Source organism: Heterocephalus glaber, unplaced genomic scaffold (genome assembly GCF_053883595.1).
Source record: "Heterocephalus glaber isolate CG9 unplaced genomic scaffold, H.glaber_assembly_v1.0 deba00001465, whole genome shotgun sequence".
NCBI lineage: Eukaryota > Metazoa > Chordata > Mammalia > Rodentia > Bathyergidae > Heterocephalus > Heterocephalus glaber.
Window position 1 is genome coordinate 18,559,188 of NW_028258312.1, and position 26,990 is coordinate 18,586,177.

The 26,990-nt window shown below is 39.4% G+C and overlaps 1 protein-coding gene and 1 long non-coding RNA gene across 7 annotated transcripts in view; one reads left to right on the top strand and one right to left on the bottom strand.

Moving 5' to 3' along the window:
• Rfesd (Rieske Fe-S domain containing) overlaps nt 1-15,170 on the bottom strand; it is a 30,607-nt gene extending 15,437 nt beyond the window's left edge. For 3 of the 6 annotated variants that reach the window (XR_002393812.2, XM_021255786.2, XM_021255785.2), the window contains exons 1-3: nt 11,393-12,027; nt 1,276-1,455; nt 1,127-1,161 (exon numbers count right to left, since the gene is read on the bottom strand). Coding sequence is in view for 5 of the 6 variants with exons in the window: in XM_021255786.2 (XP_021111445.1) it covers nt 1,127-1,161; nt 1,276-1,455; nt 11,393-11,411 (234 nt within the window). In the remaining variant the exon portion in view is untranslated. Of the gene's footprint in view, nt 1-1,126; nt 1,162-1,275; nt 1,456-4,477; nt 4,574-10,848; nt 12,028-14,910 lie in introns of those variants that run through there. The other 3 variants (XM_004841697.4, XM_087180955.1, XM_004841698.4) reach the window with 3 other exon arrangements.
• Nucleotides 12,050-15,162, top strand: LOC101699775 (uncharacterized). The gene is made up of 2 exons (XR_205112.3): nt 12,050-12,297; nt 14,901-15,162. It is a non-coding gene; the product is annotated as an uncharacterized LOC101699775 (long non-coding RNA).
• Nucleotides 15,171-26,990: the final 11,820 nt, after the last annotated feature.

The window sequence follows — 26,990 nt, forward strand, 5'->3', positions numbered from 1 at the left end:
TACATTTAGTAAGCTTACAGAGAGCTCAAGAGTATGTGTGTTTAAGAAGCCAATGCTGATGCCAAAGCTGCTAGGCTGTGGACTGCACTTTGAGTTGCAGGGTCTCAAAGCTCTTATAGACTGAAACCGGGGGAATCTGTATGACATTATCATCAGCAGATGCTTGTATTTTTCCTCTACCAGAAATGCAAGAATACTGATTTGTACTCCATAGAACTGTGAGCAAACGTTCACATGTTCATAGTTTAAACACACTTGTCCTTTAACATGAGGACAAGTGTGAAACCAGGTAGGTATCAAGTGTAGAGAGAATGAAATGCTTAAGTTCAAGCTTATACTCTACACCATTTAGAGGCAGAGCAAGACAGACAACCAAGATTAGGCAACTAGTTTGGAATATAAGGAAGTAAAGACAATTGTCCCTTTCTTCCTCAGTTATAACTTCAAAGCTGGTCAGAGTGGTAAATTCCTGTAATCCCAGCACTCTGAGAGGCTGAGGCAGGAGGATCAAAAGTTTTAGTCCAGCCTGGGCTACTCAGCAACTTAGTGGTTTCTTTAAAATTAAAAAAAAATTTTTTTCATTATATAAAATACTTAATAAAACTTCAGTATACACAGTGTATAAAGTAAAAGGTAAATATTATTTTAATTAAAAATAAGAACTAATTAGAATTATTATTGTATGACTTACACATATATTGTTAACATCCCTCCACACAAGCAGATAACAGTTCTGCCTCATTCATTTCATGGCTACATAGCATGGTTGTATTTTAATTTATTGAACCCAGTTATTATTGTTAAAACATTTAGGTTACCTTCAACTTTTCATTATAATATATAGTGCTAGAATAAACCTTTCCTATATTAAATATTTGTGCAATTATATACATAGGCTAGATATCTGAGAATATAAATGCTAGGTGAAAAGACACACATACTTTTCATATTTATCCATGAAATGCCTCTCTGTAGGGCTGTGAATACTTAAGAATATTGGCAATTATATTCAAAGCATTAAAATATAATTAAATCCAAATATAAATTGTGTTGAATAAAGAATGAAACAAAATAATATAAAGTAGAAACATCTGAGTTTGTTTAGAGTAAATTTAATTTTACATACCTCTATTTCTCCCAAATGTAAAGGTCCTCCTGAATCTAAAAAGGAGTTGAATATTATAGCTAGTCACTAAAAAGTTGAATTTTTTTTAAATTGAATTTTGATAGTTTTGTGATTAATAAAGTTCTACAGATGCAAAAGTAAAATCTTACGGTAACAGCGAATATCCATAGCATGATATTGTCCTTTGTGGTAGAAAATGACCACTTCTCTATCATGGACAACAGCGGTCATTCTTTCAGATTTTTTAATGTCTGCTTCTCTGCCCACACAGACAGAAGAATATTCCTTTTCTTCAGGATTTTGTATAGAGTCATCAGGTTCCATGCTAGCTGGAAAAAAAAAATTTGCAAGTGGTCTTCATTATTTTGACTACAACTCAGCTCACAGAGATATATAAGAATAGTCTGGATTTCTTAAGACTAATCCATGTATTTTTCTGTAGCTATGTAAATAATTCATAAATACTAGCGTATAGTTACTTATTACTTTGAGTTAGTGTTTTTTTATTTTTGTACCGGGGATCAAACTCGGGTCTTGCACTTGCGAGGCAGACGGCAGAACCACTGAGCTAAATCCCCGGCCCAATTTTAGTGCTGGGGATTGAACTCAGGGCCTCACAAATGCTAAGCAAGCACTACCACTAAGCTATCCAGCCCTAAGTTGCAAACTCACAAAGCCTGCCACCCTCTAATACTAGATTTAGAGTAATCTCAAAGCTTAAAATGGAAATTTCAGGACTCGTAAGGCACAGAGACTAAAGCTTCAGTGCCCTTTTATTCTTGATCAAATGCAATCCAACTGAATTGTTTCATTCTCCGAGTGTCTGCAGACTTCTGCGGAAGGCAATGTGAAAAGCCTCCTGGCTGAGTCGTTGGTGAGCCATAACCTAGAGCATGCAGCCGTCTCTCAGGGGCCCAAGCAGACAAGGGTCCTAGCAAGAGGGGGCGGGTGTGAATGGGCTCCTTTCACTTTCTTGCCTCAGAAATTGTCATTACTTTTTCTGCCTTATTTTGGACATTCGAAGAGATTTTTTTTCTTCAATTAACTTATAGAATAAAGTTTGCAAGTACTACAATTTTTTCTCAGCACAGATATTCAGCCTTTTTGTTTGAAAGTGACAAAGACCTTCTTTCCATACATTCTGTACTGTACACTTTAAGACTATGAGAAGGCAATATCAAAATACATCAATGTCAAGGTTTGGGGCACCTTATGTAGCTGGCGTAAGACAAGCTCACTCCACAGTGGGCAGAGACAGGAGAGGGACTCCCTATCCCATTAAGCCATGAGACCTGCAGGTGCCTGGACTATTATTAATAAGCAGAACTCCTTCAGTTCTTTAATTTTATGACCAAATTAAAGACTTATGACAAATAACAATTTAAAGTTTCATGGCAACATCTAATGACCGCCTACTTTTATCTTTAGGACTCTTGACAGACACATTTCTCTTCATCTCTTTTGGGAGGAATATCTGTTTGAAAAAAACAAGCAGGCAAAACTCTCAAGGAGTGCTTACTGGTGTTAATCTTCACCACAGCAGAATTATAAAATAAAAACTTGCAACAGTGGATCCTCAGATTCTCCTTCTGCTCACTCATTTGATACATATTTTCTGAACATCCGCTATGTGATGTGAAGTAAGATATGGAAGGGTTCTGCATTCTACATGGTGAGACTGATACTAAGTAAACAAATACATAAATAATCATACACTATAAGAGCTTTGAAGAAAATAAACTGGATACTATGAGAGAGAAAGTAACAAGGGAAGGTGATTTTGCAAAGAATGGGTTGGGTAGGTTAATGAGAGCAGAACTGAGCTGAAACCTCTTGCTACGGCTTGTGTCTAGATGTACCCCCAAAGCTGCATGCACTGGGGCTTTTAGGAGATGGCTGGATCTAGTGTATGTGATGCTGGGATTAAGGGTGCCTCATCATGGGTGTGGGTGGGATCAATCAATAGGCTTATAGCCTGGATGGAACATAATGGGACAGAAAGGCTTCTGCTGCTTTTCTCCTGCTGCCTGCTGCACACTGCTTGCTGCTTTGCTGCCTTCTGCCTGCCCTGCCATGGACTATTTATTCTCTGCAATGCCCCTCTGCGGTGTCACCCTACCATGGAGTCAGCTGACTATGAATTGAAACCTCTACCACCTGAGCTAAAGTAAACCTTTCCTCCTTCCCCTTTGGGTGTTGGGTATTTTGTCTCAGCAACAAGAAGAAAAGTAACTAAGACACCTCTTCAATGCAAGTGAGCCAGACATGCTCAGAGCTAGTAGAAGAGAATATCTTACTGCAGGAACAGCAAATATAAAAGCCCAAAGGAAAGAAAAGGCTCGACTGACCTGAGCAACAGCAAGGAAGAGATTGGAGATTGGCTTATATTCATATGCCAGGTTGGGCAGCCTGTGAGTGGGGCTTGTTGTAAGAGCAGTGGGAATCCACTAAAGAACATAAAGCTGGGCAGTGTGACATGATCTATTTTTTGAAAAATCTCCTGGGCTCTATGGAGGGTGGATTGCAGCAGCAGAAGAGCAAGAGCACAGAAATCAGAAAGTTACTGCAGTGGACCATGAGAGAGATGGTGACTTGGGCTAGGTTGTTTCCTTCATAGAGGAGAAAAAAGTAACAACAGCAATAACAGCAGGGGCTATAATCAATTGTACTAAGTGTCAAGCACTGTTTTAAAACTGTATTTATTGGCTGGGTGTGGTGGCACATGCCTGTAATCCCAGCACTCGGGAGGCTGAGGCAGGAGGCCAGCCTGGGCTACATGGTGAGTTCAAACCCAGCCAGAATGATGTAGCCAGACCCTGTCTCAACCACCCTCCCAAGACTATATTTATTTATTAATTCCTTTAATTCCCCAACATATCACTAGAAAGGTATTTTAATTGTGTAGTAAGTAAACTAAGGCACAGAGAAGTTGGGCTGATAAAGAAATGAAGGAGCTACAGAAAAATATGGAAGATGGTTCTGAAGCTTTAGGTTTATGCAGTGAGGTGGACAATGAGGTAGACTGTAGTCCCAAAGAGTGAGAAAGGAAGGGTGCTTTTGCAAGAGTGGATAATCAAGCTGCATTCTGTACATACTGAGTTTGAGGCACCTGAGAGACATCTAAGAGAAGCTGTAAGCCAGCAGTCAGACATGGGAGGCTGGAGTTGAGAATCACTACAGAGACACATTTGATAGTTTTCAAGTTACAGAATTTACTGGAATCACTCACAGAGTGATGTCTAACAAAATTTCGAAAGCACTTCAATGTTTAGAGTTCAAGTGAAAGCAATGCTGAAGAAAGGTATTCTTAGTAGTGTCTAATTTATTGCTAGTCAAATGAAATTCACTTACTGCTCTCTTCTCTATCCTATATTCTTCTCAAATTGTAAACCCGGAGGACAGGGAAGATAGCCACTGCAGCGAAATCCACTCCAATGCTGGCCACCTCTGTGCATTAAACAATGAATGATACACAGAGTAAATCTGGGCTTCCTAGGAAATCTGTCTTGGAACTTTGGATGTTTCTTAAAGGACTGGGCCTACCCTGTGTTCTTTTCTCTCCCCACACCTCCACTCTTCCAGAAATCAAATAGTGGTTAATATACAAGTAAAGCCTTATGTCCAGAATATAACCTTCACAACTTACTTTTCACCGTATTTCTAAAGTTTGCCCTCTATTTTATCCTTTAACATCCTTTTGGCTAAATATAAAAATCAAAAGGCGAGGAAAACAAAATCAAGCCTAAGAAATCACTGAATATTGTCTACAGGGACAGGCTCAAGGGTTATAGGTCTAATGCAGTCCTTTAAATCAAAATAATAATTCATGTGCAACACTATTAACCGCTGTATAACACTTAGAAGCCATTCTTCAAAATTCAAACACACAACCACCTTAAATACGTACACGTGTATATTTCCATGCCTCACATAACTCTGGTTATCCCCTAAGACCTCAGTAGATGTTTATGCCTGACATAAGCCTTCCAAAATGAAATGTAACAGCAATTCTAAAGGTTATGGCAAGTCCAGGCTTTATTCAATATTTTAAATTTCAGTTCTATTTTAATAATTTCATCATTTTATGACTGGATTTAATCAGTAGGAAAATACAGGAAGACCCAGACAACTTGACAGGTATCTAACTCTGCCTTAAGCAAGATAAAAAATTATATCTAGAAAAGGAAAGGAAGTGAATAAAAATAATGGCCCATGTTAGTTGTAGAGACTCAAGTGTTGTTAAGAAGTGTGCTGTGAAATGCTCATGATGTTAACCACATGCATTTGTGTACAATTTAAAATATTTAACAAAATTATAAATCACATATCAGTTTCAAATACATATTCCAGTTTTAGGAAGATGATCTTTCATAATCCACATCCTCTTCAAAACAGTAATATTGTCATATTTCAAAGGAAGTTATACAACATACCTTTCCTCCATCAACAGGAACCTGTCACTTTAATTCCACTGGAGTCTTAGGCTAATATTTTCCATATACACACACAAATCCAACGGCTTTAAAAGGGGCACTTGAATCTATCTTAAAATGGTTCCAAACTATGGACCCAACCCCTCCCCACAAGAAGAAAAGTTTGTTCATCAACAGCCAAGTGGCTTCAGGCCTTTTGCAGAGAATTTTCCTGATGGCTTCTCTAAATATTTAATCCTGTATGACTGACTGGAAGTTTCAAAATGTTGGTCGGAATAGAGCATGGCTCATTTTAAACCAAGTTTATAAAACAGAGAAATTATTATTGAGGAGTAAAATCTCTGTATTAGGAGTGAGCTTTACAAGAGGGAATTTATGGGTCACCATTTTAAGAGGGGAAGCTCTAAAGCATGTGGAAGGCATTACAAGATATCGTTATAATCCTGGGCGCGAAACCTGAAGCAGAGGCACTGTGTATGTGTGCGTGTCTATACCAACATGCATTTGCATTGACGGCAAGAGGCAAGAACTTTCAATGTATAAAGGAAAATATCACACAAATTAAGTGTAGTAAATTACAGGGATGTTAGATTTGTACTCTGGAATTAGCATTGTTAATTTTTGCCCTAATTGGCCTAGTCTGGCCAGGAGCATAGCTCAGTGATAGAGCACTTGCCTAGCTTGCCCAAGGCCCTGAGTTCAGGCCCTAGTGCTGGAAAAAAAATCTGTAATTAACCTAGTTTTTTGGGGGGTGGGGGGAGATAGAAAAATAATACATATGCTGTTTTTAAAAGTATATTGCTTTTCCAGTCTGCTTGGAAATTAATATGGAGATACCTCAAAAAACTAGGATTAGAAGTCCCATTTTACCCAGCTATTCCCCCGCTGGGTAACTTCTCAAAAGAATTAAAAGAATCATACCACAGTGATATATGTTCACCCATGTTTATAGCGGCACAGTTTGTAATAGCTACAACTTGGAAATAATCCAATTACCCATCAATTGGAGTCTGGATAAAGAAGATGTGTGTATGTTTTTTTAAAAATAAAATGGAGTACTACTCAGCCATAAAGAACAAGAAACTAGAGACATTTATAGCTGAGTGGATGCACATTGAGGCCATACTCTTGAGTGAATAAATAGGACACACGTGTAAATACTGACTAGCTTCTCTGGTGTGAGAAACTGAAAGTGTAACTAAGGATCAAAATGTATAATTGATATTGTGAAATAGGAAGAAAAGGTCTAAAGGAGTAGGGGAAATGGGAGGGGTAGGGGAAAGGAAAGAAGGGAAAAGAAAAAATATGAGAAGATGAAAAAATGGAAACAAAGTCTTTGTGAATAGGGAAGGGTGGAGGGGATGAAGGGAGGGCAGGGAATGGGGAAAAAATAAGAACCAAGATACTCATGTAAGGGTACAAGATCCCGGGCTGGGGATTTAGCTCGGTGGTTTCACCACTTGTCTCACAAGCACAAGGTTCGGAGTTCGATCCCCGGTACCAAAAAAACAAAAGGTACGAGATCCCAATGAGGAATGTAACTGTATTGTATACTTAAAATGTACCAATAAACTTAATGGAAAAAATATATATATTGTTTTTAAGAAAAGGCAAAGAGGTTCACGGCCATGATTTTCTGGGTTAGCTATGGCTGACAAGAGGCTGCAATACTATGTCTCGAAACAGTTATCTGGCTTTACTTGATTTTAGCAGGTACCCTAAGTACACAAATTGCAAGGCCGCAGTATTTACCTTCAGAGTTGTTCCTGCAGCCTGTGACACAACACCCAGAGAGACAAAAATGATATGAACAAGGGGAAATGACATGAACTGAAAGAAAAGGAAACAGGCTGAAGAAAAAGAGAGTGAAATATGAAATTTGCAACACATAAATGACAAAGGGTTAAGATACAGAATCTATAAAGAATTCCTATGAATCAGTAAGAAAACACTAAATAACCAAAGAAAAGTGGGCAACAAACAAGCATTTCACAGATGAGAAAATCTGAATGGCCAGAAATCACATGTAAGAAAAATGGTAAGAAAAATGCAAAGTAATGCTACACATAAAATACTGTTTTCCACCCATACTAGACTGACGAAAAGTCCTATCAACTCTTGGTGAATACATGGAACAACCACTAGTGATGCTACAACAGTGCTGCCATGGTTTGGCATTAACCAGTAAAGCTGAACATATTCATGACCTGATAATCCCACTTTTGGTATATGCCAGAGAAATGTGCATCTGTGCACTAGAAAATATTCACAAGAATGATATAACAGCAAAAGAAAGGAAACAACTCAATGCTCATCAACAGTAGAATGGATACTTTTTTAGTTCAGTGAAATACCATATGGCACTGAAAAATATATTGCCATGTCAAGTTGAATTAATTTTAAAAACATAACTACAAATGAAAACTTTTTTTTTTTTTTTAGTAACGGGGGATTGAACTCAGGTCCTTGTGCTTGCGAGGCAAGTGGCGGAACCACTGAGCTAAATCCCTGGCCCAATGAAAACATTTTTAAATTGCTCAGTGCACTCTTCCATTTTTTGCAGGTACAAAAATGGGCAAAATTAATAATATATTATTCCTGAATAGCTGTTTTTAAGATATATTTATAAAGGAAGGTAAAGGGGTAATAAACATAAAATTTCTTAAATAGCTAAAAATGTTAGTCCTTATACTACTTAAAACTACTCTTCAATATTTAAGTTATTACTTTATGTATCAAAAATACACAAAATCTAAAAAAAAAAATGGGCAAAATTTGCACTTTCTAGTCTCAGAGAATGTGCATAGATAATGAATGAGCTGCTTGAGAATGCTGTAAAGCTTATGTCAAAACTTAGCACTAGAAAAGGAAGTAAATGAATACTTCTCCCTCCCGCCCCTCTAAACTAGTAAAGTACAGCACCAGTTATCAAGTGATAACCAAATACAAGAGACACAGACTAACAAAAAAAGTTAATTAAGCTCTCCTGATTCTCAAATTAATGAAGACCAAAAACAGTTCTTCCTCAAATTTCAGTCACTTTGAACAGAGTCTGCAGGGTTTGCCTCCAACCTATAAAAACTCTGGAGAACTTCAAAGGGGCTGATAAGAAACCAACAAAGAGTTTGGGGCTAAATGATAATTCAGAAAATTATAATTACTGCTTTGCAATATGCTTAGAAAAATATTATCTAATAATTGTAAAAGTTTCCTCTATGCATCATCATAAATGGTATTATTTATCTGGTGACTTTATAATTAACATTCATATTACTCTATTATTAAATACTGTGAATATCATAGTCCACTGAGACAATGAGTCCATGCGTGCACCTTAATTACTGTTACTTTGATGAACTATTCATGTACTCCTACACATTTCCTGTGAGTTTACTTTTAGAATTTTTGGGGTTTTTTTTTTTTTTTTTGGTACCGGGGATCGAACTCAGGTCCTTGCGCTTGTGTAGCAGGCGGCAAAACCAGTGAGCTAAATCCCCCGCCTCACTTTTAGAATTTTTTATAAAAATGTTTTTTTTGCATTTTCCTTATACTGACAAATAAAATTGTTTACTGTGTACAATACGATGTTTTGAAGTATATGTACACTATGGAAAATGCATTACCTCACTGTTACCATTTTGTAGTGAGAACACTCTACATCCACTGTTAGCTTTTTTTCAAGAATACAATATAGTAACTGAGTTTTTATATGTACTTTGTGTTTTCTAAACCTGCTAAATTCAAATACAAGTTCTAGGGGCTCCTAGAGATTTCTTAGTATTTTCTCTGTAGATGATCATTTCATCTACATATAAAGATTTTACTTCTATTTTGCCAATTCTATGCTATTTGTTTATTTTTATTGCCAGACTATTTTGGTTTGGGCCTATGTTTCAAAGTTTAAGGGACAGATGAAGAGTAGGCATATCTGCCCTTGTTCCCCACCTTAGGGAGAAAGCATTGTATCTTCTCCATCAATATAAGGTGTTTTTGCTGGAAGTATGGAGTAGATGTCTTTTATCTGTTGAGAAGGTTCTGTTCTACTTCTAGTCTCCTGATAGCTTTTACCATGAACAGCTGTAGAATTTAGTCCAATATTTTTTCTGCAACTACTGATAGGATCATATGGCTTTTTCCTTTCCTTTGTTAAAATGATGACTTATGGGAGTGGATCTTCCAATGCTGAACCAATACTGCCATCTCTATAATAAAACCACTTTCTACATACTGCCAGATCTGACTTCTAATAGTTTGTTTTGTTAAGCAAATTTTTATGTTCATACTTTTCTCTATTATCTTTATCCAGTTTTAGTATTAGCACAATGTTGATTTCCTGAAATGAGGGGAGATGCGTTCCTTCTTTTTTCTGCTTTAAATGTTTGATATAATTTATCAGTTAAAAATCAGTTATGAGCCTGTTGTTGTCATACAGGTAGTTTTTCAAGCTAGGAATATACTTTCTTTAATAGGTGCTATTCAAATTTTATATTTCTTCCAGAGTCAGTTTTATTAATTTGTCTTCCAAGGTACTTCATAGAAGTTGTCAAATTTATTTCAAAAAAAATTTTTGTAATATGCTTTCTATATCCTTTTAAATTTTGTAAAATCTGTAATGTCCTCTAAATCTTGATTTTGTAATTTTAAAAAGAATGTATAATTGATACTGTGTAATAGGAAGAAAAGGTCTAAAGGAGTAGGGGAAGTGGGAGGAGTAGGGGAAAGGAAAGAAGGGAAAAGAAAAAATATGGGAAAAGGAAAAAAATGGAAACAAAATCTTTGTAATCAGGGGTGAAAGGAGGGCAGGGGAATGGGGAAAAAAATAAGAACCAAGATACATCATGTAAACGTACAAGATCCCAATGATGAATGTAACTGTATTTTATATCTAAAATGTACCAATAAGCTTAATGGAGTAAAAAAAGAATACAATATTGTATTAACTATAGTCACATGTTGTGCAATAGATCTAACATAACAGAATCTTAATTCAATAAAAGAAAGTGAAAAATTGGACAATTTATTCAGTTTAGGGCTAGATGAAAAATTCCTTCTGAAAAAATTAGCTGTTCTCTTCAACAACTGTCTTCAAAACTTTTTTAGCCTGCTTAAAAATTACATTTCTAAAAGTGCTAACTCTATACAAAATTACAAATTAGCTGAATGGATCCCCAGTAACTATTAGATTCCTTTCCAACACAGATAATACATTCTAGTTGAATGAAAAAATTTTTGACTCAAGTTTCCATAAGACACAGGAGACAAAAGAGACATGAAATTAAAGATACTTACTTGCTACTCCTCTTGAACAGTGACTAAGGTGGTTTTACTAGGTCTGGGGACTTGGCCCACACATTAACAGAAGGCTTATCTCCCGGGTGACACTCTTGCTTTTTGGTTCAGGGAACAGAAATGCCTCAGTAGTTTCTGTATGTCTTTGGATGACAGGATAGCAACAGATAAGACCAGCTATCCTTAGTCTGTTCCCACTGCTGTGCCACGTTGCACGTATTAGCTCATTTTAATCCTCACAAAATTGGAGGATTAGTGAGCTAATACAGTATATTGGTAGGTTTTATATTTGGTAGCATCCATAGATTTCTAAAACCATGTGACTGCAAGTAAGCCATCTTGAAGACACAAGCCTTTTTGTAAAGCAAATGCAGTACGATGTGTATACATTTATGTACAACATATATTATACATGATCATATATGCGATCTTTATATTGGTGGTACATAGATGCATCAGGAAAGAAGAGATCTTCATTTTTTAAAATTTAGGAACGCCACTGTGCAAGAGTTGCGTCCACAAATGTTTAAAATCAAATACTTGCCTAATAATTTAATAGTCATGTGGCCGCCCTGGAAATTTCCTGTCGTTGGCCAGCAGAGACCCGTGATCACAGGTGAGCTCCACCTGGATGTGAATCTCAGCTCCGCGAGATTTGGTGCCGGGGGTTTAATTTCCCTGTGCTGCACGAGAAAGGCTGGCCACAGAGGGTGTACATGGACAAGGCTTTGCCACAACACAAATGTTTGGAGTTGGCCCTGCCCGTAGCTAACGCTCAGGTCAAGCTGGCTGTCACTTCTAAGATGTCTCCAGCTCTGGCGTGACTTCAGACAGTTGTGAAACTCTCGGTAAGGTCGGTCTGCAGTCAGGCCCAGCAGGGACCAGGAGACAGCATCGGGCGCACAGGGCCGGGCAAGCGCGCCAAACACAGCCCGCCGGCCGCCCTGGGGCTGCGAGTCCAGGGAGCCGCCCAGTTCTCCGGGAGAACTTGCGCACTGGGCCTCTCACGCCTGGGTACGAGCTGCCCTGGAGGTTAACCGTTAACTAACGCTGAACCGAGGCCCAAGAGGACAGAAGGTCTCCGAATTGCAGAAAGCACACACCGCAACAGCGGCCACCGGAAACCCAAGGCCAGGCTCTCAGCCCGGCCGGAAGCAACAGGCCCGGCCCGCCCCGGCCCCGCCCCCGGCGCCCACCGCCCCCCCCCGGCATGCCACTGGTCCTCGCTCCGCCTTCCGGACACCCTCCCACCAAGGGCCTCGCGCGCTGCGACTGCGCGATCCCGAGCTCCAGCCCCTGGCGGCGCCTCCGCGGAGCGGGGCATAGCGGTCCACGTGGCCGGCGAGTGTCCGCCTCGGTGGTCCTCCCCTCCGATGACCCCGCCTGGTGGTGACAGTCGGCCAGTGGAGCGCCAGCACCCCCACATTGGTAGTCTTAATCCTGTTTGACGTGAGTGGTATCAGTTTATTTTCTAGGTGTTTTTGTTCTCACTACATTTATCCCAAACTTAAATGCACCCAGCGGTCTCCTAGGAGATTTTACCCTATGACATTTTACTTTATAAAAATAATTTCCCCTATGAAAAATTTTACTCTATAAAATACTTTACTCCTTAAATATTTGCAGAAGTTTGTCTTGATGCATGTAAAAATATTTTCCCTATAAAAATATTCACAGGCATTTGTCCCAACACATGTAATCCATGTATGAGGATGTTTATTGCAACAAAAATAGTAGTAGCTAAAGTGATCCTTAACCCAGGGGAGTGATTAAATTAAATGCATCGCAGACATACGAATTTCTTTGTAACTGTGACTGTGTATTCAAAGGACTGATTCCAAGTTGTAGTGAATTTTAAAAGGCACAGCATAGAATATGTGTAGTGTGGATTCTGGTAAAAAAGAATTATTTCTTGAGATACAGCTTTATGTATAGAAACTTTATTTCTTAAAGTCAGAAGAAAGCCATGACTCACTTTTCTTCTGACTTTAAGAAACATCAGCATAAGGAGTGGTCGGCGATCCTGGTTTCATACTGGAATCACTAGGAAGTTGCATGTCTGTGTGGGGTGCAGACTGGGTCTCATGACTTTTTAAAACTCAGGTGGCTTTAAGGCATCGCCAAGGTTAAGAGACACTGCATTAGGAGGATAGGACACTTAAAAAGCCACCAGACCTTGCTTGCTTCCATAACACAAGCATTTTAAAAAAATTTATGGAAGTATAAAGAGAAAAAACTAAAGGAAGCGACAAGAAAAAAAAGTGAAAATAGAAGGAAACAATGGAAACAAAGCTTTTGTACATAGGGAGAGGAGGGCTTGAGGGGGAATGAGATAAAATAAAATGTATTAAAAAAATAAAGACCGCCCCTTATGCCGATGTAATGATCTCAGACCTCAGATATCCCGGGCACCACTTCCGCTTACAGCAGTGTGCCATATAAATGCCGCTTTAGAAATTAGCCTCAATATGTAAAAACTCCAAATAATGAATTGGTCTCCAGTGCTAGTTTCTTCTGCTTTTGTTCTGTTTGGTATGCTTTTAGAGAGATCTGTAATATAGGATAATTTTCTTTTGGTTGTTTCATTGACTAAAATGCAAATGAACAATCTAGTTTTGATATATCTTACCGAAGTGATAATAAGATATATTTTTTGTTTTGTTTTGTTTTGTTTTTGTTGTTGGTACCGGGGATTGAGCTTGAGACCTTGTGCTTGCAAGGCAGGCAGTGGAACCACTGAGCTAAATCCTTGGCCCCAAAAGATATATTTTTATTTCTTATCATTTCCATTATAAATTAGTTGTTCCAAATTATTTCATTGGCACATGGAGGGTGTTAGCAGTAAGTAACTGGTTTGTGTTATGAAAGGACTCAGTAAGATTTGCCAGTTCTTTTTTGTTTGTGTTGTTTTTTGAGATGATCTCACTGTGTAGTTCAGGCTAGCCTTGTAGTCATAGCAGTCCCCCTGCCTCAGCCTCCTGAGTGCTGGGATTATAGGCGTGCACTACCATGCCCAGCTAGTTTTGCCTTTTCCAATGGACAGTCCTGGTTTACTTTGGCATAATCTGGGGATTAAAGAAAGGACACATTTTAGGTCCATCAGCCTTAAATCTGATTTTGAATAAACTCAACCCTTCCGTAGATATACACGTATAGATGCACTAGAAGAATGAGAGGAAAGGAAACTTTCCTTTGTCTCTACCAAAAGTATTCATGTGCTTATCCATGTGATAATCCGAGGTTTGGAAAGCTGTCCTGGAGGACAGTACAACTCCTGACCTCGCTTCCCAGATGCACCGCACAGACTCACCCAGCCATGCACAGGCCTGCACACTAGGCAACAGTAAGAACCCATCGTTGTAAAGTCCATTTGGAAGTCATTACAGTTCAGACTAGAATCCATGGCTCCGATGCTGTTTTGCTTTTGTGTATGCCTGTGTGCACTGGAACAGTTCTAACCAGCGTGGGCACTGCCACTAGAAAGTTCTGTGTGTGGCCAACCTGCAACACTTTCTACTTCATTTCTAGGAGCCAGTTTACAACTTCTTCCCTTCCTCCTTGTTCTTTCATTCTTGGCTTCCTGGTGTTTATTACTGTATGTGGCCTACTGGTGACACCTAGTGGTACCTGTGGCGTGCACAACCCCAGCCCTTCCTCTGTGGTCCTGTGTCTATCATCATGCATGACTAGGGACAGTTTCACTGTCCCCTCTCACCTTGGTTTTTAAGCCCCCTCCCTTTAGAGAAGTTTACGAATTGCCTTCACAAGTTCTCTGTGTTAGTGAGGGCACCTGTGCACTGCTAGCTTGACGACACGGGGTTTGCAGGGTCTGCACTGATCTGGACCTCTTGCTCCTTCAAACCATTTTTGCTAACATTGCTCTCATTATGCCACTGTGGCTCTCTCAGGTCATAAGAAAGTGAGGGTGGCCTTGAATGCCACCTGTATTCTATGATTCCTAAAGCAGTATCTCCACAACCTATATTTGACTTTTCCACCTGGACATTGTGGTAGAAATGACGGTGTTCGCTAAACATCCCGCCTACTTGCAGCCCCACGTACCTGAATTGTGATGGCGGAAGTGGGGTGTGCACTCCTCAACGAAAGCACGATGAGCGACATGCAACGTCTCCAGTGGCCTGTTCTTCAGTCACAAGAATGAACTGCATTCTAGATGGTGGAGCTTCTGCCAGCCTGGGTTAGGGAGTGACCACGTGGAACAAAGAACATCAGCTCCTCCCCCTGAACTCCCCAACTTCAACCAAATTGTGAGACAGGTAACTTAAGTGAAAAATAAACGTTTGTTATGTCAAAGCACTAAATTTTGAGGTTACTTATGTTGTATTATAGCATAATTTAACCTGATATCTTACTGAATTTAATTGCATTGTGTTCAGAATTACAATGTTGATTTTCAGTGGAGGGGAGTGTTTGCCAGCTGTGTTCCTAAATGCCAGCCTGAGGCCAACCTTGAAAGCTGACTGTTTAAGGACAGCAGCATCAGGTCAGCTGTGGGACCTCTGACTGCACAAGGGGAATGAGGAAAAGGGAAATGTTAAGGATGACATCCAGGTGTCTTCTGTAAGTCTGAAGGTCAGTGTCACTTTCGAAGATGGAGGAGACAAATATGTGCACATTTATGGGTTCCAAAAAAACTTAGAGTGTCAAATGTGTAATGGGCTTCTGATGGCAGAATCATTGCACACCATTCTGCACTGGGATTGCTGGAGAAAAAGTGGACTCCATGTGACCCTTTGTGAGAGGGGTCCTTTTTCCTTATGATCCAGCTGTGTGAGTCTTTACTATATCACAGTCATATTAGCATGAGAATGATCGTAATATCTCTTGTGTCCTTCCAGTGAATCCCCAAATGTATGGTGGTTTTGGGGAGCCCTGATACTCTCCCTATAACTAGTCCAACACTGAGTCTCATCAATTCTACTTCTTAAAATGTTTTTCAAATTCCTGTGCTTCCTTCCTTAATTATTGTCACTGACTTGTAGATGTCATTGTCTTTTATCTGTGTTGGACTTTGAGAAGACCCATAATACTTTTCTTTCCTGCTTGAATTTGGAACCAATTGAGGCAGAATAAGATAAAAGCATATGATTTATTTAATTATAAATATCTCGATTAGGGGGAGGTAAATGTGTAGCCAAATGGGCTTGCTAACAGTCTCCTGAATTAAGCTAGTGTATGCAAACAACTATCTTCTCCCTTAGAAGGTTCCTTTTGAGAGATAAACCAAATTATACCCTCTCTTCAGGCACACATCTGGAGAAGGGAGAGAAAGCTGAACTAAGCATACAAGAGGTAAGCAGAGGTTAAAGATGTTAAGAGACTAAAACGCATCTTGTTTGCTCCTGACTTTTATCTCTCAGGTAGAACTCTAAGTCCTAGGCATTAAGCAAATAATACACAGCTGTTGATGTGGTTGGTGAATGCCAGGTAGTCCACATTGAGGTGAAACAAACCTTGGCCATTTGTACCGCACCAAGCCCTAATCCCATGGTCTGGATGGGATAAAGGGGGCAGAAAGACGATGTTAAGGTCCCTTGTTGCTTTTGCTACTATGTGGGTGCCGTAAACTGTTTCTCCTCTGTGACGCCCCTCTGCCATGCAACCCTGCCTTGAAACCAGCCAATTAGGGCCCGAAACCTCTATGAGCCGTGAGCCAAATTAACCTTTCCCCTTTAACTTTGGGCGTTGGGTATTTTATCTCAGCAACAAGAGAAAAGTAACCAAGGCAGCCCCATAATCCATTTTGATTGGGCCTCAGCTCTTCAGTTTCCATCACCTCCCAGTCATGCCATCAGATTATGAATCCATCAGTGAAGCTGAGGCTCTTGTGACTTCATCACTTCCTGAAATCCCATCAGCTGGCAATCAGGCCTTTATCATGTAGCCTTTAGGAGACATTTTAGGTCCAACCGTAGCAGTTTTTCTTGATAAGAATTGCATGAAATAGAACATATCAGAATTCCTATGTGAAAACTACACTAAGTGGTACAAGGTTATAATCAGTGAATTTGTTAATTTAAACAAGATAATGTTATAGGAAAGACTGAATTATTTTCCTACTCTCTTTGTGCTACTGAGGACTACTGAGTATGTAACTGGAAAAGTCCATGACCGTGTGGGTAGGCAGCACCACCTGGGCATGTTCCAAATTTCATTCTGCGTTCTGAGTCAGGAAGGGAACGATGGAGGGACAAACCTTGTATTTGTGCAGTATGTCCACATCCTCAGAACTCCTCCATACTGTCGTCTGAGGTCACAGTGGTGCTGGGGAAACTACCTCAGGGCAGACTGCTTATCGAAAGTAATTGAAAACAGCCACTGAGGCATGGGACTGGAAGTGCACTATGTCATTAGAATCCCTGATCAATTAAGTACAAGGGCTCCAGATGGAGAGAGCAATGAAGAGATTTTTAATTGATAGAATGAGAAAAACACCTGGAGACACCGAGAAAGTCCACTTTTGCAAATATCTAAACTTGTAAGAAAGCAAAATGATTCAACTGCTTCTGAGACAAATACATAGATGGCTTTTTTCTTACCCCTGAGAATTGTTAAACACAATACCCATATAACTTCTTATGAAAATCGTCCTCCCACCCCAGGTGAGTTTATCATCACAGGTTGTAAACTTGGACTATTTGCCCTGACAGTCAACCCAGGAAAGTTGACTCAATATCTGACCTTCGGTGAGATCTTAGCCTATGTCTTCTTTCTTGGAATACATCTTTGCTTGGCACTGGCTGCAGGAACAGTGAATGATTTATTTCCTAACTTTGGAAGGTAGGTATTATTGTTTGAGTCTAGATGTCCCCTCCAAAGCCTCACGTGGTCATAGGTAGCTTTTTCAGAGATGGCTGAATCTAGAGTGTGTGATTGCTAAACCAGTACACTGATTGGTTTGGCACCAACCTAATCCTGGTAGTCTGGATAAAAGGGGAAGAAAGACACTGTTAAGGTCCCCTTGTTGCGTTTCCTGTCTTCCATGTACAATGAACTGTTTCTCCTCCACAACGTCCCTCTGTCATGTGCCACTCTGTCTTGGAGCCAGCCAATTATGGACTGAAACCTCTACAAACTGTTACCTAAATAACTACCCTCCCCTTTTTTTTTGGTACTGGGGATCGAACTCGGGTCCTCGCACTTGCGCAGCAGGCGGCAAAACCACTGAGCTAAATCCCCAGCCCACCTCCCCCTTTTTTTAGTAATACAAAGGGAGGGGGTTCATCTCTCATTTAATGTTACAATATACACAGCAAGTCTGGAATAGATCTTAAAATCTGAACACAGGTATTTAACCTTTTCCATGCTGTTTATGTTTGCAATGTGCAGAAGTCCTATAACCAAACTGGAGTACAGCACACAAAACATAACACAGCATGCCAAAGCATTGGATTTTATGATTTTCTTTATGTAAATATCATAAACCTTCACCTTTTAACTTTGGGAGTCAGGTATTTTGTCTCAGCAACAAGAAAAAGAGTAACTAAGACAGTAGATGAGAGGCCAGCACTGGTTTCTGCTAATGCAGTCAACTTTTTGGCGAGTGAAGTTCATCAGAAAATAGGAGGTGAACAAATAGCATGTCAGAAGTCCTAACGGGGTGACCTGTCATGGGGAGAGACCATCTATGGCTGTGGCTGTTGAAGGGCCCTTACCTCTAACTTCAGGAACCCCACGGTGGAGACACTCAGAATCAGGAGCTGGGAAGGCATTCAATTTTTTTCTTTTTGTACAGCGAAAGCAAATTTTGAGCTTTGAACTTTGATTCTTTGTATTTTAATATGTTTGGACTTTATCTTGTAAGGGGGTTTAATCTCTAAGCCTCAGTTTCTTCTGGACAGCCTTTTACTATCCGGACATGGAGATGTGTTTGGCTTTTGGTTGTTTACTTTGTTTTTAATTGGGCTACTGTCTCATCCTAACAGGGTAAAGTTAAGTATTGCTAGTTGAATCAAAGTCCCTTTGCATGAAAACCAAGGGGCGAGAGATTTGTCTTCCTACCTAACCCTCTGCTGAAGCTGGTATTTCTGCTATGTGTGGTGCACCGAGGAAGGCTCTATTACTTAGTGGGAAGGTCTCTCATCTCGGGTGGGCAACATTGCAAGTCCTGAACCCAATGACTGACTTCACTTGCTCTCATTATGGAATCGCTTAGGTTCCTGCACTTTGACTCCTTAGGATGATTCCCCAGTGTTTCTCCTGTTTGTTCCGCCTGAGGCGTCTTCTGTGGCACACCTCTGACTCTGCTGTTGATGCTTCTGCATCTGGTTTCTCAGGTCCCAGGGAGAAACAATACCTCTGCTCACGCTCTTCTAGACACTGCATTTCTCACGTTATAAATGCTCTGGGATTTGCATGGTAGACTATGAGCTTCTAACAATTTAACTTGCTTTTTAAATACTTTTTAAAACTATTTATCCTTTTATTTTCTCTTCCTTTCTAGCTTTGACTTTTTTCCCTTGATGTTTCAGAATTCCAAGAGACAGGAGATACCAAACAGGAGTCTGGAGGATTTCATTTAAGGTGTATACACCAGCCCAGTGGACTCTGTGTCCAAAAATGGCTGAGCAAACCACAACGGCAAAAGGGTCCCTTATATGCAATCTTTGGCATTTAGCAAGCAAGTTACAGAAACAAGAAACAAAGGCAGTTAGTTATTCCCAAGTCACTTTCTTATCTTAGCCTTGAAGAGAAACAGTGCCCTGTGTTCCTAAGATGTAATAAAACTAGTTCATAGCCTTTAGCTGTGAATTGTATTAGTCACAGGACAGGGTGCTATCTCTTCAAAGGAGGAGATGTGTGGAGATGGACTGCCTCAGCCATCTCTGCCAGCTCGTTTATCACTTGGGAAGGACACAGAGTCGTATTCCTGAGTAAGAGTAGGGTGTCAGGAGTCACCTAGGGTCAGGCAGATTCTCAGAGTAGAGGCTTTTTCTGAATTTCTGCCTCACTGAGTCTTCCTCTGAACCACCCTGTGCAAACAGAATTTTCCTAGGTAGATAATCCCAGCAAGAGATGATCTTCCATTAGATCAACATCTAATCCAGGCCTGAACTTGTGCTGCTGTCGTCCAGCTGGATCTACTTTATTTGTTGTCCTGGTTGCACCTTCCCCGTGTCCCTAACTCAACACCTTTCTCTTGCCTGTTCCCTCTCAACAATAGTTACACCTGCAACAACTGTATTACTTTAGAACTCACCTAAAATCTCCGGGCAATTTATCTTGATTTTCCTTGGCTTCCCCCCATCTGCATCTGTCCAACTTTTTTCTAATCACTTGTCAAATCTACTCTAGTCTTCAAGGTGATGGTTCTAATGAACTAGTCAGGAAAGTGGACTTACAAAGTTTACATGTGACTGCTGGTTGTGTGTGTATGTGTACAAGTGTGCATGTGTGTGCGTGTGTGTTTTGCAGATGGTAGCAGTTCCCAAAGACAAGGTTATTGTAAAGATGGCAGAAGCACCTAAATAGTGTCCACTGATTGGAGAGTTGTTTTGCACACTGATATACTAAAAACTCTGAGAAGTATTGCTCCAAAGAGACCTAGTTGAGAAGAAAAGAATAATTAGAGGATGCAATGAAGAAATATTCAGGAACACCCAAAATATAAGAGATTTTATAAGAGTGGGATTAGTTTCTTTAAAGGCACAACATTGGGGCTAGAGGTATAGTTTAGTGGTAGCTAGCTTGTCTAGCATGTTTGAGGCTGTGGGTTCAATCACCAGCCCATTAAAAAAAAAGCCTACAAGGACCAGGGATTTAGCTCAGTGGCACCACGCCTGCCTCGAAGGTGCAAGGTCCTGGGCTCAATCCCTGGTACTGCACGCGCCCCCCCCCCCAAGCCTGCAATATCATTTTTTAAATTTTAGTATTTTAAAATTTGTTTTTAGAATAAAAGAAACTATAGAGACATAGCTATGAAGTGTAATGTGTGAACTGTAATTAGATTTGGGTTCAAAAGTATCACTGCAAGTTATATTGAGAACAAAAGGGAAAATTTGAATATGGACTGTATATGAAAGGATATTAGGGAAAATTATTGTTAATTTTTTTTAAGAGTAGTAATAGTGCTTTGTGGTTATGTGTTATGGCTTCTACCTAGATGTCTCCCCAAAGCCTCATGCATTCACAGGTGGGAATTTGGGGAGTGATTGGATCAAGAATGTGTGATGCTGGTTCATGGGTGTGTGATACAGGATTAGTCCACTGATTGGTTTAGCATAGTTCTGGGTGTGGATGATGGATTTACCAAAGGGGGAAGATCCACCTTGGATGTGGCACCAACCAATAGGCTTGTAGCCTGGGTGGAATAAAAAGGGAAAGAAAAAGGAAGTCTTGTGGCTTCCTGCCTGCCATGCCCTTCTGCCATGCTTTGGAACCAGCTGACTATGGACTGAAACCTCTACAAACTGTGAGCTAAAGTAAACCTTTCTTCCTTTAACTTTTGAGTATCAGGTATTGTGTTGCAGCAACAAGAAAGTAACAGATACTATGTAAGCAGGCCTTGGGAGCCACATGCTCAAGTATTTAGCCGTGAAGTGTAGTGAGACCATGTCTGCAACCGATTTTTAAGTTATTTTCCACCACCACCAATGTATGCATAAAAGTAAATAGAACAAAGTGTTAACAACTCTTAATTTTAATGAGGAATATGTGGGTGTTCTTTTGTATTATTCTTTCAAGTTTTCTGTATATTTTATAATAAAACATTTAGAAAGAAGTCTGTTTAACCTAGTGTTTCAAACATTTGATCATGAAACTTTTTTCCCCTTATTCAAATGGAAGTGTACATATTCATTTATTCATATGGAAGCATGTGCTGCTTCATAGAGTACCCCTGGAACGGGCTTGCCTGGGGTAAGCTCTAAGGAGCTGCATTTCATAATATACAGTAATGATAATCGTACAGTACCTTACACAAAGAAGCCCTGGAAGATGGCACTATCCCAGTCCCTCTGGCCTTCCGGCTACGAGTAACAGTAGAGCTACAGTAAAAACTGCTTACAGCCTCAAGGTGAAATGGTTAAGATACTATTTTATACATGTATTTTAACTCAATTTTTAGTAAGAGATGAATTTAAGACCTGGGAAACTTAACCCCAGGGGTGCCTTCATTTTAGGAATGAGATAATAAGGGGAACCCCATAGCTCCTCAGAGTTATTTGGATACCTTTAAAGAAAACAGTAACTAATTAAACAATAAAGAACTTTCCTGTCTCACATAATGAGAAGACCTGAGGTTAGCTGGCTCAAACTTTGCTTAATTAGCTACTCAGTTACCATGTGAATTTCAGTTCCTTTCACTTTTCCTCTCTTCTAGCATCAAGGAGTTGGCCTCATGGCTACTTCCCGTCTGCATAGCAGGATGGCTGACAGGTCTTTTAAGTTATCTCCAGAAACTAGAATACCTAGAAAAAGAAGAGAAATGATCTCTCCTAGTATCTCCTATATAAGGTTAGGAAGCCTTTGCTACAGTCCCCCAAAGACCTTACCCCTAGTTTCATTGTCCAGAACCAATTAACTAGGAGGGGAAATGGATTTGCAAGGTCGTATTACTTTTCTATTGCCAATAATAGTACCACAGATTGGGTAAGTTTTCATAAAAAAAGATTTATTTTGGCTCAAAGTTCTGGAGGTTAAAGATCAAGCAGCCACATCTAGTGGTGGCCTTCTTGCTGACAGTCTTGAGGCGGTGCAGGGCATTGTGCGGCAGGAGACAGGAAGTACATCAGTGTGTGTATGTCTCTGTGGTCTCTCTTTTCCTTCTTGTAAAGTCACCAGGTTTAATCATGAAGGTTGTACCCTGATGACTTTCCCCAGTTCTACAAGGCACCACCTCCACATACTCCACATAAATTTCCAGCCTTTTAATACCTTGTGATGGGGATTTATAGGATTTGTTCCCTGCCTGTAATATGGGCAAGTTTGTGACATTTGGACCAAAGAATAGAAGTGATGCTGTGTGACTTCTGAGGCAAGGTGATACAAAGGCATATGGCTTCCATCTTGTTCACTACTTGCTCTCTGGAACCTGAGCTGCATTCTGAGAAGTTTGCTCCCCCAAGGCCACATGGGAGGCCATATGTAAGTGTTTTGGTCAATAATTCCCCTGAGCCCAACTTCTGACTATCCCACTGTAGGTGCTGGGCAGATAAATGAATAGGCTCCTGGTTGATTTCAGCCCGCAACCATTGCATCTAAAAGTTGAGAAGGTTAGAGAAACCTCTGCTTAGGCCCCAGTGTCACAGAACAGAGATTAAGCCAGCCTGCTGTATTCTGTCTGAACTCCTGCTGCACAGAGACTACAAACACGATAACAGCATGGTTATTTTATGCCCCCAAATTCAGGGGTACTTTGTCACACAGTGGCAAATAACTGGAATGTTTTGAGCCTGAATAAAACTAGAGTTTTGCTAGCAGGACAGGAGAGTAATGGAGGTTAATGTGGGCAACCAGGGCCTGCTACATTTCTGACAATTGTTCCTGTACTGATGTCTTTGGACCTGTGCTTTCTCTAATATTATCAACTTCTAGATGAAAAAGAAAGCAGGTGTCTCCTGAGGTTAAATGACTTCCTGTGGGGCAATTACAGGACATACACTGCAGGCTTCAGTTGGCTATAGCCACATCCCAAACTCCAGATCACTCTTCAGGCCTCTGCCAAGTATCATATTCTGTGGCCTTGCATCCACCTAAATCCATACCAGCCCTCCCTACAAACACAGAGAGCCCCTGGAACAGAAAACCAAAGAGTAAAACTATCCTTGGCTAATTTAATACAACCTCAGAATATTTGAAGTAAAGGTTCATCTGTTATAACAAAGAGACCCACACAATGACGGGGTTTAATGAAGATAGAAATGTGTTTCTCACATGATTTCTGGCCAGTCTTTGGGCTGTCTTTGCCCCCCACAATCCTGACGGAATCAGATTGCTTTCATGTTGGTGCAGCTGTTTGGACCTCAGCAATTCATCTTTCCCCAATTCCTTAATTGGAGATGATTATGATATGTACTTCTCAGGTTATATCAAGATTAATAATGCCAATTTTTTTATAAAGTTGCATTATTGTGGGTATATAATACCCATGTTTATTCTTCATAATATTTCTATTGATGAATTCTTAATTTTAATTTTGAGTTTTATTAGTTAAACAATGAGTACTTAACAGCAAAAAATATCCAAAAAATAAAGTATTGAATTTTAATATTTATTGAGTGTTTATAAAAAGCATCAAAATTTTCAACATTGACTGTTTTTTGTTGTACAAAATCTAAAATATAACAACAGAAATAAATTCCTATATGAACTACAAGGAAAATACAAATAGAACTTTGCAAAAAGTAATCTTTAATTAGCACACCTAAGGCTTCTTCACACATGACAACAGCACACTCTATACACATATATCACTTACATTTACAGCACATTGTTTTGCTTTCCTGGCCTTTTTGTAGGAAATACTTGACATCTCACTGGTCTTGCTGTTTTGTCAGGAGGTTCTTATTATATTATACAATGTGTAGTTAATAGGAACATAAAATATCAACAAAATAAAGTATTAAATTCTAAATATGTATTGTGTGTTTAGAATAAACATCAACATTTTCACATCAGGTGTGTACTTGCTTACAAAGCCTAAAAGATAGCATCAGAATTAAATTCCTGTGTGAACTACAATGAAGAAACCAATAGAACTCTACAATAAAAATAATCTTTGCTTCAATTGCCATACCCAACACAGTCTTCACACATGACAACTGCATGTGTCCATGCATATGTCTCACACTGACAGCACATGTGGTTAGCTTTTCACCTCTCTTGTCTTCCTCTTTTCTCAGGAGTTTCTTACTATATTGTACAATGTGCACTTAGCAGGAGAATAAGATATCAATAAAATAAAATATCAAAATGTAATGAGTGCTTAGAATAGATGTCAACATTTTTACATCAGCTGTTTACTTGCCTATAAAACCTAAAATATAAAAAACCCCTAAAATGTGACATCAGAAATAAAAACATATGTGACCTACAATGTGAATACAAACAAAAGTCTACCACAGAAATAATCTTTGCTTCAATTGTTACACCGAAGGCAGTATTCACATATGAAAGCTGCATGTTCTATACACAAATATCATTTTTTAAATAGGGCACAATTGACATCTTTTTGGCTTTCCTATTGTTATAGTAGGTCTTTTTGATGCTGCACCTGCCTGTTCACCTGTCAGTTCACTAGTGTGCTCCACAATTTTTTGTGTAGTTTCCTGGGCAGAAACATTTTGTTTTTTCTTTGCTGTAAATGATCTCTTATGAGTTCCAGTCCCAATCCTCTAAGAAAATTTCTCTGGTATCTTGCACTGATTATTTTCTTTGTAAACTATCAAACTATTTATGCCACACATAGTTTGGATCAAGTAAAACACAACCATAGGTCAATGCTTTGTGTTTCAAGTAACACCATAGTTGCTGCATAACTCATTTTTCTTTTCAATGTTGTATCTTTTGAAATCCAGAAATTGTATTGCAATTCTGTTTTGCAATTGCAACATTTCATTTGGAATTTTTACTTTGTTCCTACATATAGTTCCTATGCTGGTCAACTTGTGCTCTATTAGTAAATGTAATATTGATTGGAAACTGGTTAACCAGTTGTTGAATATCATATTTCAATTAGTTTGGGAGATGGGTGCAACAAGTCTGTTCACAGCATCATTTAGTTTATTACTATACAAATAAGGACCTGGTGGCTGAGTTCCAGGATAAATTTCTAAATTGAAAGCATAGTATGTCTTTGCATGTAAAAGGTATAAATTTTTATGCCATATTTTGAAGGGTTTTTTTTTTTTTTTTGGCGTATACTGCCTGAAGCTACAGGAACCATGAAATGCTGCAAGATGCTCATCAATAGTCATGTACTCAGATGGTGTGTAAATTGTTTGACATTTACCCACAAATCTCTCAAACAATGAGTTGATAGTAGTCAGATTATCAGTTCTTTTTCTTTCTTGAATGGTGGTTAAGTCATCAAACCTCAGGCAATTTTGAAGGAAACCCAATCTCCTCAGTGTCATCATTATTCTACAAACTTCAAGCCCATGCCTATCACTTTTCCATAAATCTTTTACATTCCTGTGATTACCATGAGAAAGCCCTGCTAAGTATAGCAGACCTGTGAATGTTCAGCTAGTAAGGTGTCATAAATACATTTTTGAGTATAGCTATTGGTGCATACAGAATGCTTTACTTGCATTTCAACGTTTATGTATTTCACAGCATCTTGTAGCATTTTGTCTGTTACAAACAATTTCCAACATTGAATATGAGTGCTGGCATTCCATCCAATAGGTTTCACCCCTGTCAAGATTCTCACTATATTTTTGGACCTAGTTCTAACATTGGATTGTTCATTTGGTTGTGTGACCATTTTTTGCCATTTCAACTAGTCAAATATGTGTTCACATAGCTATTTTCTTTGTTCTCTGAATCAAGGAGGTCTGCATTCTCTGTGTCTGTATTCCTTAATTCTTGCTCCATTTCACTGTTGCAGGAATTTTGGCTCACATGGCCAGCATCAAAGTTATTATCATCTTCATCATCTATGGATGAGTAATCTGATGATTCACCTTCAACCTCTTCTAAAACTTTCAAATCTGGTTTTTGATGTGCCATTGTACTGAATTGGGCTATTTCTACCAAAAAAGTTATGTGAAAACTTTTTAAAAAACAAATCCTAAATGCACAAAAATTTAGCAATGAACATTTCATGGGTAAAACTCACCTGTTGCCACTTTGGAGCTCCTCCACACATTTTGCTGTTTGTCTGCCAAGTGGGTGAATGCACACATGGGTTTTTGCTTTCCTCAGGTGTAGCTACTATGAGTCACACACCCACATTCCATTATAATAAAACACATGTTACCCAGCAGAAGAGTTGTGTGGGTGTATTTTACCCCCTGTGATGTTTACCTGATAAACATACACAAAGCCTGTTAACTGGATCATTACGTGGGTAAAGATCCTGGCTTGACACTTTTGTGCACATGCACACACCTTGTTGTTCATTGTACCAAGTGGGTAAACACAAAGATTGCTTCCTGTATTCTCCAGGTGCAGCTAAT